Consider the following 18836-nt stretch of genomic DNA (forward strand, 5'->3'; position numbering starts at 1 on the left):
TCCTTAGTTTATCCGTTTTGCTCCAGAGCAACTGAGAGAAGGTCCTCTCTTGTTGCCATCTTGGCTCGCCCCCCCCCCCCCCCCAAATTCTTATTTTTAAGGAATTATTTACTCCAATGAACTTTTGTATCTCTTTTTTTCCCATTTGGTTAATTCTTCTTTTTTTTTAATTTATTTTTATTGAAGATATTATTTGAGTTTTACAATTCCCCCCCAATCTTGCTTCCTTCCCTCCACCCCCACCCCCCACGGAAAGCACTCTGTCAGTCTTTACCTTGTTTCCATGTTGTACATTGATCCAAATTGGGTGTGATGAGAGAGAAATCATATCCTTAAAGAAGAGAAGAGAAGTCTAAGAGGTAACAAGATCAGACAATAAGATATCTGTTTTTTTCTAAATTAAAGGGAATAGTCCTTGCACTTTGTTCAAACTCCACAGCTCCTTATCTGGATACAGATGGCACTCTCCTTTGCAGACAGCCCAAAATTGTTCCCGATTATTGCGCTGATGGAATGAGCAAGTCCTTCAAGGTTGATCATCACCCCTATGTTGCTGTTAGGGTGTACAGTGTTTTTCTGGTTCTGCTCATCTCACTCAGCATCAGTTCATGCAAATCCCTCCAGGCTTCCCTGAAATCCCATCCCTCCTGGTTTCTAATAGAACAATAGTGTTCCATGACATACATATACCACAGTTTGCTAAATCATTCCTCAATGGAAGGACATTTACTTGATTTCCAATTCTTTGCCACCACAAACAGGGCTGCTATAAATATTTTTGTACAAGTAATGTTTTTACCCTTTTCCCTCATCTCTTCAGGGTATAGACCCAGTAGTGGTATTGCTGGGTCAAAGGGTATGCATATTTTTGTTGCCCTTTGGGCATAGTTCCAAATAGCTCTCCAGAAGGGTTGGATGAGTTCACAGCTCCACCAACAATGTAATAGTGTCCCAGATTTCCCACAACCCTTCCAACAATGATCATTATCCTTCCTGGTCATATTGGCCAATCTGAGAGGTGTGAGGTGGTACCTCAGAGAAGCTTTAATTTGCATTTCTCTAATAATTAATGATTTAGAGCATTTTTTCATATGGCTATGGATTACTTTGATCTCCTCATCTGTAAATTGACTTTGCATATCCTTTGACCATTTGTCAATTGGGGAATGGCTTTTTGTTTTAAAAATATGACTCAGTTCTCTGTATATTCTAGAAATGAGTCCTTTGTCAGAATCATTAGTTGTAAAGATTGTTTCCCAATTTACTACATTTCTTTTGATCTTGGTTACATTGGTTTTATCTGTGCAAAAGCTTTTTAATTTAATGTAATTGAAATCATCTAATTGGTTTTTGGTGATGTTCTCCAACTCTTCCTTAGTCATAAACTGCTCCCCTTTCCATAGATCTGACAGGTAAACTAGTCCTTGATCTTCTCATTTGCTTATAGTATTGTTTTTTATGTCTATGTCCTGTAACCATTTGGATCTTATCTTGCTAAAGGGTGTTGGTCTAGTCTAAGTTTCTTCCATACTAACTTCCAATTATCTCATCAATTTTTATCAAAGCAGGAGTTTTTATCCTAATGGCCGTACTCTTTGCATTTATCAAACAGCAGATCACTATAATTATCTTCTGCTTTTACACCTAGTCTATTCCACTGATAATTCTGCTTTTGAAGGAGTGATTTTATTTAGTCTTTTTTGGTGCCTGTTTTATCAAACTGTTTGTCTTTGCTTAATTTTCTTCCTTTATTTTCATTCCTTTATTGATTTTTTCCTGTAACACTCATTTGATTTTGAAAATAATCTTTTAGTTCTTATAGGAATTTTTGTCAGATTGTGTCCAACTTTCCCTCAAATGGTTTCCTTATATTTATTTTTTATTTTATTGTCTTCTGAATTTGTGTCTTGAGGTTCTTTTTGGATGTTGTTGTTTGTTCATTTTTCTATTCTATTTTTTTTTTATTTTGAGGTTGTTAAAGTTGATCATTGTTCTGGTCTGAGGTAGGGAAAAGCACTTCCCAAGCTTCAAGCCTTTTTTTGAACTGCTATTTTCTAATTCTGGGAGTTCAGAAGTTTTTGGTGTTTCCAATGTGGTGTGACCTGGAGAGAAGTGTGTTCACTGCTCTCCTGGTCTACACTCTGGCCCTTCTTTTGAGATTGCAATTAATAATGTACTACCTTAGATCACTTTCTTGGGACCAGATAGTATCCTTCAGTGCTTCTGCTTTTTTCTTCTTGACTGAATTGCTCCTTTCTGCCCTGGAACTATGAAAAAAATAGTAAGTATAGGCAATAGAGTTGCCAAACAGCATCTGATCCTGCATGCAGCACTAGCACAGGGTTCCACGGTAATCTGGTTCTGATCAGTGGCCAGGGTTCTTCCTATCTCTGGCTTGAGACCTCCCCAAACTGCTGCTGCTTCTGTTACTCCTCCCATCACTGGTGTATCATCCACATGGTCTCTGGACCTTTCTTTCTGACCTCCTAATTGCCTTGGACTGAAAGAATGTCTCACTTTAGGCTTGTATTGTTTTTGCCACTCCAGAATTTGATTTTAGGTGCTGGAAGCTATTTAGGAGAGCTCAGATAAGTGCTTTCTGTACTCTGCTATATAGTATTTAAATAGACCTATTAACTTTGAAAGTATCTTAACTTGACCTTCCATCATATTTTAATCCTTCCTATTTCTCTTCTACTTTTCATGGTTACATTGCTCAGAAGTTGAGAAACTAATTGCTTTTGACATCAAGATGTATTGCCAACCAATAAACAAACATTAAATACCTGTTATTGCCAGGCATCATATCCTTTATTTACTGTGTAAGATTATGTAGTGGGGAAAGATGAATGTTACAATAATAAGAGAAGTCAACTATTACCTCTTCCCTCTTCCTTTTCCTCTCTTAACTAAGTATTATTTCATACTAGGTGAGAGGTAGCAGAAATTCTGTGAAGACCTGTTTCCTTTGAATTTGGAGAAAAACAATTTAAGCATTCTGTCTGTAAAATATATTCATAAATATGCAAACTGTTACCTATTTTAATTATAACGGATTTTGTGGGGAAGAATAAATCAATATACCAATTTTCTCTGTGGGAAAGATTTGTTTATATTGCTATATCACTACCTCAAACAGAAATGGGGGTTGTTATAATTTTAATAAATATAATAACTTTTACTGAAAATGGTCCTTCATTGAGTTTGTATTTTTAAATACATGCCCACCAAATTAGTCAAGCATTTGTGTGAATCAGACTTTGTTATTATGAGAGTTTAAATCGCTAAAAAAAGCACTCAAGCTTCCCACATAATTGAAATTTTGACTTTTTTATGAAAATTATTTCTATTACTGAAGAACTATATATAATTTAGTTGAGAATGGATTCTGTTTTTGTGCCTCTGAATTATTTCCCCCTATCCTGTGAAAACCATACCAGATGACTTTATTCTCCACACCAGGGGAAAACCATAACATTTTAACTGGTAACATTAAAAAATAACTGCTGTAATTATATTGCACTTAATGATGAAATTATATTCTCCCTTGAGCCACTTATATAAAGAAAATATTATGATTATTCAGTAGTCAGGCAGTTAAATAAGCATTAAATACTTACTATGGTAATACAAGTAGAAAGGAAAGAAAAATAATCCCTGCCCTCAAAGAGCTTACAGAGGAGAAGACAGTATGTAAAAGAAAGCTGAAAGGAGAAAGTATGTCAAGAAGGTTATGAAAACAGGGTCATTATGTTTCCAGCCTGATGAAAAATGAAGAACTGACTGTCCTGGGTTCCCTTCATAAATGGGGGTTATGGGAGGAGTCATCTACTCAGAGGGAAGAGAACCCAGGAGTTGATGTTCCATTCTACTGTTTTATTTCTCTAATTGTTTTGAGAATGAGACTTCCAGCAAGGCAGGATAATGTCCAGTGAATAATTTCTTCATTAACCCAAATAATTGTCTATGGATTAAAATGCTGTGGAAAAAAATGACTCCTATCAACCAGAAGTCATCAATAGCTGATGTGAATGTTATTCTTGGAGCTGTTGGATTTCTAAACATGTTGTCACTTGCCAGTGAATGAAACAAGTCAGCCTTAGCCACATTTAACAGCATAATTCTCATGTCTTGCATGTTTGAAACATAATCTAATGACCTGTGAAAATTTGGTTTGGCAAAAAAAATATGTAAATATAGCAGCATGCTATAATTTACAGATTCAATCAACCTTTATTAAGTTTTCCAGGTCACTGGGCTGAGGATACAAAGAGCAAAATATTACATAGCCTTGTTCTTAAGGTATTTATATTCTAATAGAGAAGATACAATATGTATATAGACTGATATGATCAAGAAAAAAGTATTTTAGGAAAATTTAAGGGCTATTCTGGGAAATAACTTGTGTGAACAAGAATCAATAAAACATCTTATTAATTGGAAAGAGGATCAGGGATATGCTGAACCCATTGTTAAAATTTCATTGTGAGTTTTGACACTTTAGAAATCAGTAAAGCTACACATCAGGGCTGATTTAATGTTTTGTTGATTGTCTAGATTTAAAAACATGATGGAGAAAATGGTATTAATGAAGATTAAATTTAAAAGCATGTTGTATTTTCAGAGAGTTTAACAGCATACCCCTAGAAAGAGTACATTATCTTGGGGGAAGCTAGGTGGTGCAGTGAATAGAGCACCAGTCTTGGAATCAGTAGGACCTGAGTTTAAATCCAGTCTCAGATACTTTCTAGCTATTTGACCCTGGGCAAGTCACTTAACTCTGACTGCCTCAAACTGCCCCCCCACACACACATTATCTTGGTATTCTTTTTTTTTTTGAGCAAGGCAACAGGGTTAATTGACTTTCACAAGTCACACAACTAGTATGTATCAAGTGGCTGAGACTGAATTTGAACTCAGATTCTCCTGACTTCAAGGCCAGTAAGCTATCCATGCCACCTATCTATCCCCATATCTTGGGTATTCTTGAAGGAAGAGGTATAGAGAAAATAGCAGTTGTATTAGATCTTGGATGAAGAGAAGGATTTTGACAAATGGAAATGAGGAGGGAGTGTATTCCAGAGCAGGAGAATGAATAGTCTATATGAATTCATAAGAAAAAGATATTTATAGGGTTTGCTCAGCATACAGTCATCAGTCTAATCTGATACAAACCCATGTCCTCTGGTCTTTCTAATATAGGAGTATATCGAGGAGAGTGACAACGATTGATAATAAATTATGGTCTTAAATGCTAAACTAAAGAATCTGCATTTTGTTTTTGAGACATTGAAAGCAAATGAAGGTTTTGAGGGGGCAGAATCCTGGTTAAACTTGTAGGTTTGTGCCTTAGGAAGATTATTTTTAACATTTTGTGAAGGAAGGATAATAGAAGTGAGATACTGTACTCACACCCAAATGAATGTTGAATGTAGAAGTCTACATTTTTTATACTTCATCACTTAAACAGAAGAAGGGGCTCAATACAGTTTTTCTCCTCTTTTCTCATGAACCACATTCCTTTTGGAACTCTTCATCATGCCTTTCTTTTCCAAGAAATTCATCAGTGGAAAATATCACTATGGTGCGATATTGAATTTGCCTGGTACTCACATTCTATCTATACTCTCTGATCAGACTCTTTGACTTGAAAGGGCATGGCCACAGACTACAGAGCCTCCATGTAAAGCAGGGAGGGAATAGCAATTTTTTCCTCATTCCCACAAGCTATATTGCTTTTGGGTGGGGGGTTTTTTTTGTTGTTGTTGTTTCCCTTTTGGTGCTGTATTTCCTGCATTAGATTTTAAGCTCCTTGAGGCCTGGGACATGTCTTTGTTTTTACTTCCATTTCTATCCTCAGCACTTAATAGAGTAACCCTCACATAGTAGGAACTTGATAAATGTTAATGAACTAACTGATTCCTAGGTGTCTGATCCGTAAGGAAGAGCATGGATTTGGTTCCCCAGTGTTAATTTTTTTTTTTAAGATTTTTCAAGGCAAATGGGGTTAAGTGGCTTGCCCAAGGCCACAGAGCTAGCTAATTATTAAGTGTCTGAGACTGGATTTGAACCCAGGTACTCCTGACTCCAGGGCTTGTGCTTTATCCACTGCGCCACCTAGCAGCCCCCTTTCTTTTTTTTTTCTTGCAAGACAGTGGGGTTAAGTGATTTGCCCAAGGTCACTTGGCTAGGTAATTATTAAATATCTGAGTTAGGATTTGAACTCAGGTCATCTTGACTTCAAGATTGGTGCTCTCTCCACTGTGCCACCTAGCTGCCCCCCATGTTACTTTCAAATTGTTCCTTTGTCATCAGACATCAAAGACTTTTCCTTTTAAAATCCATGAATCTGTCTGTACTGCTCCTTCTTCCATCCATGTTGATGACATCTTTTAACTCCTTCATTGTTCTTGATTAGTTTATAAAAGTGATTAGGGCAGTTAGATGATGAAATAGATAGAGCACTGACCTGGAGTCAGGAGGATCTGTGTTCATGTCCAGCCTCAGACAATTAATACTTACTAGCTGTGTGACCTTGGTCAAGTCACTTAACCCTGATTGCCTCACATCCAGAGCCATCTCTAGTTGTCCTGATTCTTATATAGGCCCCTGGACCTAGATGACTCTGGAGGAAAAAGTGAGGCTGGTGACTTTGGACAGCACCCCCTCACTCAAATCCAATTCAAGTGTATGTCATGGCATCACCTCCCTGATGCCATGGTCTTCTTTGAGGAAGAAGGACAAATATCATAAAAGTGACTAACTCAGTCTTTTTTTTCATCTCATCTCTTTTTATGATCATGAGTTGTTTCAGCACTTCTCATAGAGGAAGAAATTGAGTTTCTGAATTAAGCCAGATTGCTGGATTGCCTTTAAAAACCTCAATCCCTTTAAAAACCTCAAAATTCTTTCAGAAACAAAGGACTATTTTTCTACAAATAGCATTGTATGACTGGGAGGTGTAGATGATGATGGGGATGATGGTGGTGGTGGGGATGATGATAAAAATGATGAGTGTCCTTGATTCTTGAAGAAGAACATGACCTGAGGAAGTGATGCCATGACAAGCAAGTGAATTGGATTTGAGTGTGGGGATGCTGTGCAAAGTCATCAGCCTCACTTTGTCCCCTGGAGCCATCTGGATTACAAATCAGGATGACTGGAGAGGGCCCTGGATGCACATAGAACATAAAGTCTAAAGCAGAGTTGTCCACAACATTCCTTTGTGAAGTAAGAACCACATTAAAGTGTAATTGGGAAATATTTGACAAAATAAGTAAAATTAATAAAACAGATGACATTACATTTTAAAAGTAAGGCAATATATATAACCTCTAGTGATCCTGATGTATGCCTTAGTGGTCCCAGTAGCTATTTGAATTTAACACTATTACTGTCAAAACTGAAAATTAATATTATGCAGTGGGTATTGGAGAGGTAGATGGTAGATTGAGCAGACTACAACAATAGTAACTTCAAAGAAGAACAGGAACAAAAGATGTCATCAGAGTATATAAAATAGAAAAAGATGAACTGATTATTTGATAGCAATGATGAGTGGATAGTCCTAATGATCCTCTTTTTTTAAATTTATTTTTATTAAAGATATTATTTGAGTTTTACAATCCCCCCCCCCAATCTTGCTTTCCCCACCATGGAAAGCACTTTGTCAGTCTTTACTTTGTTTCCATGTTGTACATTGATCCAAATTGGGTGTGATGAGAGAGAAATCATATCCTTAAAGAAGAGAGGTAACAAGATCAGACAATAAGATATCTATTTTTTCCTAAATTAAAGGGAATAATCCTTGCACTTTGTTCAAACTCCACAGCTCCTTATCTGGATACAGATGGCACTCTCCTTTGTAGACAGCCCAAAATTGTTCCCGATTGTTGCACTGATGGAATGAGCAAGTCCTTCAAGGTTGATCATCACCCCTATGTTGCTGTTAGGGTGTACAGTGTTTTTCTGGTTCTGCTCATCTCTTTCAGCATCAGTTCATGCAAATCCCTCCAAGCTTCCCTGAAATCCCATCCCTCCTGGTTTCTAATAGAACAATAGTGTTCCATGACATACATATACCACAGTTTGCTAAGCCATTCCCCATTTGAAGGACATTTACTTGATTTCCAATTCTTTGCCACCACAAACAGGGCTGCTATAAATATTTTTGTACAAGTAATGTTTTTACCCTTTCTCCTCATCTCTTCAGAGTATAGACCCAGCAGTGGTATTGCTGGGTCAAAGGGTATGCACATTTTTGTTGCCCTTTGGGCATAGTTCCAAATAGCTCTCCAGAAGGGTTGGATGAGTTCACAGCTCCACCAACAATGTAATAGTGTCCTAGATTTCCCACAACCCTTCCAACAATGATCATTATCCCTTCCTGGTCATATTGGCCAATCTGAGAGGTGTGAGGTACCTCAGAGAAGCTTTAATTTGCATTTTTCTAATAATTAATGATTTAGAGCATTTTTTCATATGGCTATGGATTGATTTGATCTCCTCTGTAAATTGACTTTGCATATCCTTTGACCATTTGTCAAATGGGGAATGGCTTTTTGTTTTAAAAATATGACTCAGTTCTCTGTATATTTTAGAAATGAGTTCTTTGTCAGAATCCCTAATGATCCTCTTAAGGCATCAGGTCAAGTGAAGAAAGTTCTCCAGCCTATTGGGTAGATCCCTTGTAGGGATTTTAGAAAAGGACAAGAATTCCATGAGATGGAAAGACATGAATGGGATTTGTTGGATGTTATCAATATCCTATTGATAAGATCACAGATCCATTTATTTTAATCTAAACTGGTGTTGCTACTAGCATCAACAAGATATAAACATATAGGATTATTTAGAAATAAAACCCTTACTAGAAGAGTCAGTACAGTATGGGGGGGGATAGAATGCAAAATATAGATTAAGAAGACCTATGTTTGAATCCTGCCTCAAACAGAAAATGGCTCTGTGACCTGGTAGTAGAACTTAACCTTTCTGGGTCTCTATTTTCTCAACTGTATTAGGATAGAGTTGGACTCAATGGTCTCTACGATTCCTTGTAGCTTTGAATCTATGATTCAACATTCTAATTTTATAGATGGAAAATAGAATAATTGAGGAGCTGAGATTTCAACTCAACTCCTCTTACCCCAAATGCAATTCCACAGTATTAATCTTTATACTCTATTAAGTTAGTCAATTGATAGGCATTTATCATTTACCTACAAAGAAAGGTACAAATGAGTTCCCTGTTCTAAAAGAGCTCACATTCTAATAGGGAAAGCATCATACAAACAATTATGTTCAAACCAGATAGTCTCAGAATAGAGGCACTAAGATTCAGGAGGAGTGAAAAAGTCATCTTTTTTTTTTTTGAAAGATTTCATTTAATTTGAGTTTTACAATTTTCCCCCCATTCTTGCTTTCCTCCTCCCCACCCCCCACAGAAGGCATTCTTTACATTGTTTAATGATATACATTGATCTCAGTTGAATGTGAAGAGAGCGAAATCATATCCTTAAGGAAGAAAAATAAAGTTTAAGAAATAGCAAAATTATATAATAAGATAATGGGTTTTTTCCCAAAAATTTAAGGTAATAGTCCTTGATCTTTGTTCAAACTCCACAGTTCTTTCTCTGGATACAGATGGTATTTTCCATTGCAGACAACCCCAAATTGTCCCTGATTGTTGCACTGATGGAATGAGCAAGTCCATCAAGGTTGATCATCACCCCCATGTTGCTGGTAGGGTGTACAATGTTTTTCTGGTTCTGCTCCTTTTGCTCAGCATCATTTCATGCAAATCCTTCCAGAAAGCCTTCTTTTTAATTTTTTTTTCTCAATTTCATGCAAAGATAATTTTCAACATTTGTCCTTTACAAGCTTTTAATTTCCACACTTTTCTATCATTCTCCCTCCCTGCCCCCTTCCCCATGGAAGCAAACATTGTGATATAATTTGTACATGTACAATCATGTTTAACATATTTCCATATGAGTCATGTTGTGAAAGAGGAATTAGAACTAAGGGGAAAAGTGAGAAAGAAATAGAAAACATAAAAGAAATTTTAAGAAGTGAACATAATATGCTTTGCTTTGCATTCATACTCCATAGTTTGTTGTTGTTTTTTACTGGATATGGATGACATTTTCTCTAACAGGTCTCTCAGGATTGTCTTTGATCACTGAACTGCTGAAAGAGGAGTTGCTTCCAACATAATTGATCATCTTACAGTGTTGCTGTTAATGCATGCAGTGTTCTCTTGTTTCTGTCACTTCACTTAACATCAGTTCATGCAAGTGTTTCCTGACTTTTTTAAAAGTCTGGCCTCTCATGATTTCTTACAGAAAAATAGTATTCCATCACATTCATATTCCATAATTTGTTTGGTCATTCCCCAATTGATGGGCATCCCCACAATTTCCAATTATATACTATTAAAAAAGAGCTTTTATAAATATTTTTGTACATGTGGGTCTATCCTCATTTTTTATGAAGAGAAAGCCTTCTTGAAGAAGGTGGGTCTTCACCCTTTAAATACTCCATTTCTCAATTCTTGCTCCATCTGTTCCAAATTTTTCATTCTTTATTCTCACATCCCACCACAATTATGGCAGATGAGACTTCAGCTTCACTGAGAAAATTGGAATAGTGTATGAACTATTGAATTTGGAATTAGAAAACTTAGATCAAAATCTAAGCTTAACTAACTACTTAGAGATATCACTTTTTCTTTTGAACATCATTTTCCTCTTTTGAAAATGAGGGCATTAGATTAGCTCACTGATGAATAGGAACCCAGGAGAAGGGAGACTGCTAAAAAGGGTAATCACAGAGAGTGCAGTACTAGTAGAAGCAGTGGCAAACCTAGCCTGAGAACAAAAGATATGAAATAGTAATGTCGTTCAGTTTAAAAAAAAACTCACAACACCTCACCCCTAAAAACAAAAACAAAACCAAAACACTCCCTTCCCATAAACCATATGGACTCTTTGTTGTTTTCACTGAGCCTCTGTCAAGAAGCTGCCAGTTGCCAAAGGCCAACTAACCTCATCTTGATTAGGATAGAGGAGAATTATGAATAAATAAAACCTCTTTTCAATTGTTTGTTATTGTTCATTTATTTTAATTGTGTCCAATTCTCTGTGATTCCATTAGGGATTTTCTTGACAAAGATACTATGCTCTATCCACTACACATAGCAACTCCTTTTAGGATCTATATCCAAAAAGGTGACTGGGAGTCACCAAAGGGAAAATAGACACAGCAGATGAGAATAAAATGTGGATGCAAGAAGCATAAAAAATAATGAAAAGGGACTGAAGATCTGACTTCCAGTGAGCATTGGGGGTAAAGGGGCTTTTGAGGTGACTTAGGTAGAATGCATAATATCATATTCTTTGCCAAATGACAGTTGTGTAGGAACAAAAAGCGAACTGATCTTTTTCCAAAAGGAGAATGTACAAGGACCAGAGGAATGTATCTGTGTTTTCTAGCTTATCAAGGTATTAGATTTTAAGGTAAAACAAACATAAACCAGAAGGAAATGGAATCAAAGAAACAGAATGAAATCTTGATCTAGGACACTAGAGGATAGAGTAATGGAAGAATGAAGGGAAGAAGGATTAATGAACACTCAGTGCTAATAGTTTTATCCATGGTGAGAAGGAACTGGACCCCCTGGGGATGAAGAAGCCATTTGAGCTTTAAGGAATAGTGAGGGAGTCACAGGTGGTTGGGGGGGGAGAAATTATCTCAAGGGTCAGGGGAAGAAAGGACGAGCAATAGATTCGAGTACTTAGTGATGGGGAATCAAGGCAGTTCTTTGTTCATATTACATTACCAATAACAAGGGCACTCTCTAACTGGGTCATTTGTCACAGACATAATAAAGACTAGAAAGACTTGTCAAATCTAATTACCATTATTATTATTATTATTACCATTATTTCCAGTGATTTATGTAGAAGCAATTGATATTGCCAGAAGGAATCTTGAAAGCATTACTAGGGATTGTGAAATGGATTGTGAAGTATTGGACAAGAAACTGAAAGGTCTAGAAAGAAATGTCTATTAAATAAAATTTCTTATAGAATCAATTGTTTTTAGTTAGAGCCATTATGAACCATTATTATGTACGGTTGTTTAGGAATTGAAAATACTGGGTATCCCAAAACTCTTAATGTTGACTTAAGCTATTAAAATTGTATTTTTTGTTACTTTTTATTATTCTGTATATTGTAACAGAATTTTGCCTATAGTGCTAAATAACAAAGTGATTGTAGGAACTTTTGATTAACTCAAGAATTTTGCAAGTGCTTAAGTTAACAACCTGTAGAATATACTTCAACTACCAACATTAAAATTTTAAAAAAAATTTATAAGCATTTTATAAGCTTCTATGATATACCAGGCACTATGCTAAGCACTTACAAATATTATCTCATTTTATCCTCACAGTCACCCTGAGAGATAGACACTATTATTATCTTAATTTTATGGTTGAAGAAACTGAGATAAAATTTAAGAGAGGTACCCACGATCACAGCTAGTTAGTGTCTGAGAGCAGCTTTAAACGCAGGGTTTTTTTTGATGCCTAAACCCTAATACACCTCTGTGTTGTGTGATTATGTCAAGTTATATCATATAGTCTTTGTGAGGGAGCTTGGTGAAATGGAAGGAAGGATTAATATGGAGTGGGAGGCCTGATTTGGAATCCTAGCCCCGAAGTTCACTTGAATAATCTTAGATTAGTCACTTAACCTTGAGTCTGTTTCATCATGTGAAAAAGGAAATAATAATTCTTGCAGTCTTACTATTTCTTTCAAGGGTTTTTGTGAGAAAAGTCTTTTTTTAAGTTTTAAAATGCTACAAACACATGAGACTTTGTTTATTGTTATTTATTAGAGATAACTTAATGTCACTGAAAGAGCACACTCTCAGTATTGATTCAGAAGTCCTGATTAAAGTACTTCCTTTTCCTGAGCCTCAGTTTCCTTGTCTGTAAAATGGGAATAATTGTCATGGAATAACTCTCCAGTTATTATTTTGTAAAACTTTAAGTGCTGGGACAGCTAGGTGGTGCATTGGATAGAGCACCAGCCCTGGAGTCAGGAGTACCTGAGTTCAAATTGGACCTCAGACACTTAATAATTACCTAGCTGTGTGACCTGGAGCAAGCCACTTAACTCAATTTGCCTTGCAAAATCCTAAAAACAAAAAAACTTTTAACTGTTGTCTCCAAGTTAAAGGGGTTTTTTCTCTTTTCAGAAAGGCATCAATGGGTTCTGTCTCCATCTTGACTTGGTTCTTAATCCTTCAAAGTAAAAGTCATTATTAATCTCATTCTCATCTTTTTCAATAGGGTAAAGAGACAAGTAGAATAATCTCTGTTCTGATACTAGGTTTTTATTAAAGATTTTATTTATTTTGAGTTTTACAATTTTCCCCTAATCTTACTTCCCTCCCCCCACTCCCCACAGAAGGCAATTTGCCATTCTTTACATTGTTTCTCTGGCATACATTGATCCAAGGTGATGAGAGAAATCATATCCTTAAGGAAGAAACATAAAGTATAAGAGATAGCAAGATCAGACAGTAAGATATCAGTTTTTTTCCCCTAAATTAAAGGTAATAGTCCTTGGTCTTTGTTCAAATTCCACAGTTCTTTATCTGGATACAGATGGTATTCGCCATTGCAGACAGCACGAAATTGTCCCTGATGTTGCACTGATGGAATGAGCGAGTCCATCAAGGTTGCTGATACTAGTTTTTAATATTTTATAGATTAGTAATATTACATTCTCATCTTTTTGATGACATTCTATGAGAAATGGTAGTATCTCTACTCTTTCTAATGATAACAAATTTACTCAAATGGGTCTCCGTACCACAGTGCTCAGATTTGTCTTTTGAGGAAGTCAATTCCTTGGGTTGAACGGGTCAACTTCTTCAAGCAGTTTGCTTGCCAAATGGAGCTCCACTCTTCTGTAGATTCCAAGAGTGGGATTTGGGAAAACAGGTGTAGTAGAGAAAGCAGTGCCAGTGGGGACCACACTGCAGGGAATACTCATTGCTTGTGCAGGAGAGTCTCCTTAACGTAGAGGTTGGAATGAGGGGAGATGGTGCTAGCCTGCACATTCTCTGCAGCTGAGTTCTGTTTTTGTGCTTGAGACGAAAATGATAAATCTCAAGTGACTGCTTGGGTAGCAGCTGAGTTGGCAAAAGGCTTAAAAAAAGAGGAAAAGGAAGAAAAGACTGGGAGCAATTTGGGTGGGGGGAGGAGGGAAGTTGGTTTGCTTTAGCCTGGTGCTGCTGCATCATTTGTTTAAGCTCTATCAGCTGCTACTGCTGCCTTATAGCTCTTCCCTAGAACCTGCTTGGTTCAATCAGAGCAAATGAAAGAGGGGAGAGGGTGGAGGACCCGGAGAGGGGGAGGAGAGAGGCCGGTAAGCCAGTGTGTAATCGATGTTCAGCGTTAATACTGGCTTAGAGTAGTGACAAGGTAGGCACACGACAGCACCAAGGAAGAATGGCAAGTTTTCTATGGCCACGAGTGGTTCCCTACTCATGACCGACCTCAAGCAGCATCGGCTTAGTCTGTGCATTGCGGCGGGAGGAGGGAGGGAAGGCAGGAGGGAGGGAGGGTTCGCTTAGACCCCTATTTCTGTTGGTTCGGGGAATCTGTAGGAAGTAATTGAGATGCAGAGCTGGGAAGCACTGCTGTAGTCTTTTCCTCCCCTTCTCCTGGAGCAGAGGCAAACATGTTTACTGTGATTGATTTTTATTTTACCGGAGAATAAGATTTTGGCAGAGAAATGAAGAAATGGCCCTGGAAGAAATGGTGCGGAGACTGAACGCCGTTTCCCAGAACACTGGTAGGAAGAGCCGCTACTTTTCAATAATATGATGTTCTTTTTGACACAGTTGGTAGAATTTAAGGAAATGCATATAATGTGAATAGCGTTCTTCATTTCTGTCTGGCAGGGTTAACTAACAAGGAAACGAAATGACATGGAGGGAAGGGGGTTATTCACTGTGTAGCAGCAATCATTCAATCTAGAGCATGGTTTCAGTATCTAAGAATGGAGAAAATGATCACATATTAATGAGACAGCTTTCTAAGAAATCTGGCGAATATTTTCACTGAGTTACTCAGACAATTTATACTCTGAAAATCGCTTGCTCAGCTTATTGCTGAGATGCTTCTCTGCAGCAGTTTTAGCATTGTGTGAAGCATTTGTGAATTGAATGTCAGAGGATAGTGACTTGGTTACCCAACCTCCTGGGTAACCGGTTTTTTTTGGGGGGGTGGTGGAAGAAAAATCAGGATTTAGATTCTCTAGGTGTGAACAAAACCTAGAACAGATGCTCAGATTTTTCACAATTGGACTTTAATATCATGTGTTAATTAAAAGAAAACTTAGAGTAAGTAGTGTTTGAAAAGAAGTTCCCATTGATTTCATTTGGTTGGAGGAACAGAGAAGGGCAACTTCTGTGTGGCTGTTCCTATGCAATTGGAGTATCTTCTATATTTTCCTTTGGTGTGATGAGTCTATGCTGACTTTGAAACAAAGAAGAAATAATCATAACACTGAAGACCACTTCCTTCTGGCTCTTACTATACCTTTAGAATTGATTTAGAAATTCGAAATTCAGAAAAAATTCTATTCCCAAATTAACTGGTGAATAAATGTTTTCTTTCAGAATCAGTCTGTTTCACAAGTAATTGAACTTCTAGGGTGTTTCCTTTGCAACAAAGCAATTAAATCAGTGTAAATTTGTGGGGATTAAGGGGTGTGGTCTGATTAAACCATTTCCTTGGATTTTTGCCCCACATCATATTTCAAGCATTCATTTTTATGAGTATATATTCCCAGAGCTTTGTTCTCCTAGACTTGCCTATATGTAAGATGTGTGAAATAAAAACAGCTTATTTTTGTTCCTTTTCTCCTTGGAAACTTTTGATAGCTAATTTAAAAGAGGAGTAGAGATTTGATAGGTATGAATATATTGCATTAATATTTTGGACAAGAGTAGAATAAATTGTAAAAATTCATTGGGAGTGGGGCATAATTGGAGAAAGGGAATGAAACTGAATTTACCAGATTCTTCATACCCTTTGCACTTGACTGAGTCCAGAACTCCTGAATGGGAACCATTCCAATTAATGATATCATTCTTTTAGACTTTGAGGAGAGGGATTATTTCTTCCTAAGCAATGTAGGGTGTGTTGGATGTGTGTGTGTGTGTGTGTGTGTGTGTGTGTGTGTGTTTTAAATTGATAACACATTATTGACACGTTATAGCAAGAGAACTGTAGACAACTCTCTACCAGATAGTTGCAGGGCCAGTATTTGTTACCTTTGGTCTTTCTTGTTTTTAAATATTCTTGCAGGTGTTGCCAGGTGTTGCTTTTTAATCTCGGTTACAAGAATGCCTTTAGGTTTATATACTAGCTTTATGTCTATCCAAGGACAGTGTGGTACAGTGGAAAGAACATTGAATTTGGATTTAGAGGGTGCATACCTTCCTTCTTATTTAATATCTATGTGACCTTGGGCAAATCATTTAACTTCTCTTGCCCTTAGTTTTCTCTGCAAAATCAGGTGATTTCTAAGATCTTTCCTATTGGTTAGCCTATGAGTTTCTTGTTCCCATGTCCTCTATTAAGGGGGAAAATCTTTCTGAGAAACAAATATAAGAACTGAATTTCATAAACTCTTTTTTAGCTGCTTACCCATTTGCCTATTCTGCAAATTTCCCCACTGTCAGAACAACTTGACCCTGACTTTTTTCTAAATTTAGTTTTCTTCTCTACTTCTGATATAAGGAAGACTAAGTTTCTTTCCTTTTCAGCAAATGTTTCTAGAGTGCCTTCCATGTGCAGGCAGCTGGTGATGTGATGATAGATAAAACAGGAACCCCTGCCCTCTTATTGCTGCATTTTATTTTTAGCCAATGAAAAGGATTAATACATATAGCCTGGTATTAACTTGCTATTCATTATGCAAAGAATTCACAAGCATTTTATATTGTGTGGAAGAGAGTATTTATCACTTCCCTTCTTCAAATGAGGAGACCCAAAAACCAAGACTCCTTAAAGGGAAATATTCCCAGATGTCACAGAGTGAATTTCTGGCTAAATCCTGTGCCTTGCCTCAGAGACAGATCAGTATCTTTTATCTGGCCCATTGGCAAAGTGATCTAAAACAATAAGGTCTTAATTCTTTAGGATTCTATTATAGATGAAAGCTTGGGTAAAATCCCATTACCTTAAAGATATATGTCATCTCTATTTCAGACACTCACTGCTGTATCCTGTTTAATTATCCTCACCCTGAAGCATCTTTATAGACAACTCTTTATCTTTGTCTTGGTCACTGCTAGCCTGTTTTAATTTTGGATTAAAGAAAAAAGAGAATCTCTCATATTCCAGATCATCATATGCATTTATCTGCATAAAACCAAAAAATAGACTTCAGCAGGTCACCTTGAGATACTGATATTTCTCATGGTCTCCTGTTCTCCTATGACCTTGGAAATGTGCTTTTCATACACTCACCTAAATGGAAGCTTTAAAAAACAAGACCTGCAGCTTCTGACCAATAGCAAAAGCTCTTCTCCTATTTGGAAGGCTTCCATTTTTAGGGCTTCCATCTGGTTTTGTTTTCCTTCATCAGATTTTCAGTGTTAGTCCATGCTAGATCAGGGAACATCTGTGAGAACAACATTGCTGATATGATTGAAACATGCATCAGGGCAATGTGGGCTAATAGGAGAAGTATTGAAATATGCTCAGTAAATTGATATTGCAATCCCACCTCAGTAGACTGTTAAATCTTGAACCAGGGCACTTAATCTCTTTGTTTGCCAGTTTTTCATTGTGTATTGGGCATAATAACAAGATACAAAGAAAGTTGAGATGAATAAAAGTTGAGATGTATAAAAGTGATTTGTTGGAAAGTAGTTATAAGAGTGTCTGTGATTGCTAAATTGTCTCCTTTAATTTACACTTTGTCTTCCCCATCCTCTGATTTCTTTCTGTGTTTCTTGGTTTTTGAATTCTTCTAATGCCTTAGCCATTCTGGAGCATGTGTAAACCACACAATGATAGTTTTGAAGGAACTCTTCTTTAAACAGATATTATCTTAGAGATAACGCTGTGCTTAGTGTTATTCCAAGGTACAGTGGGAAATCCAGGGAAAAGTATAAAACACCACCCCTGGCTTCAAGAGGCCTTAAATTTAGACCTTGAACTTGTTAGAGAGTGGGGATGTGCATGCATGAAACATAGAGAGCAAAGGAGATTATGGCAGATGCTTCCCTTCGGAGGAGTGACATATTAATGTGGGTGGAAGTACTCAATCTTTCTTGGAGTTGAAATTTGAGCTCCACCTTATAGGGTTGAGAATCTTTGTTTCAGGTGCAGGGAAAAGGTGAAGGTATTCCAATTCACTATTTGAAAAGGTATGAACACAAGACTGGAATATGCTTGTGTAGAGAAAAGAGAAGGAGTGGCTAGATGGTACAGTGGATAGAGCACCAGTCTGAACTCAGGAGGACCTGAGTTTGATACCTTCCTCAGATACTTGAATTTATTTAGTTGTGTGGCCTTGGGCAAGCCACTTAATCCTGATTGCCCTGCATCCAGGGCCATCTCCAATTGTTCTGATTCATATCTGGAGAAAGTGAGGCTTGTGATTTAGCATAGCACTCCCTCACTCAAATCTAATTCAGGATCACGTCATGGCATCACCTCTTTTTTAAGAATAAAGGACAACATCATTATCAAGGTCAGACTATCCTGGGTAATTTGTTCATGGTAGAGCTAGAAGATG

The 18836-nt window shown here is 37.1% G+C and overlaps 1 protein-coding gene across 12 annotated transcripts in view; it reads left to right on the top strand.

Moving 5' to 3' along the window:
• Nucleotides 1-18836, top strand: part of MCF2L (MCF.2 cell line derived transforming sequence like) — a 404366-nt gene that overhangs the window by 123342 nt on the left and 262188 nt on the right. The window contains exon 1 of one of the 12 annotated variants that reach the window (XM_074192071.1): nt 14636-14873. The exons of 9 other annotated variants lie outside the window; for them this stretch is intronic. In XM_074192071.1, the coding sequence (XP_074048172.1) occupies nt 14822-14873 (52 nt within the window). In that variant the 5' untranslated portion in view covers nt 14636-14821. Of the gene's footprint in view, nt 1-14635; nt 14874-18836 lie in introns of those variants that run through there. 2 more of the 12 variants (XM_074192078.1, XM_074192076.1) reach the window with 2 other exon arrangements.

Source organism: Macrotis lagotis, chromosome 6 (genome assembly GCF_037893015.1).
Source record: "Macrotis lagotis isolate mMagLag1 chromosome 6, bilby.v1.9.chrom.fasta, whole genome shotgun sequence".
NCBI lineage: Eukaryota > Metazoa > Chordata > Mammalia > Peramelemorphia > Peramelidae > Macrotis > Macrotis lagotis.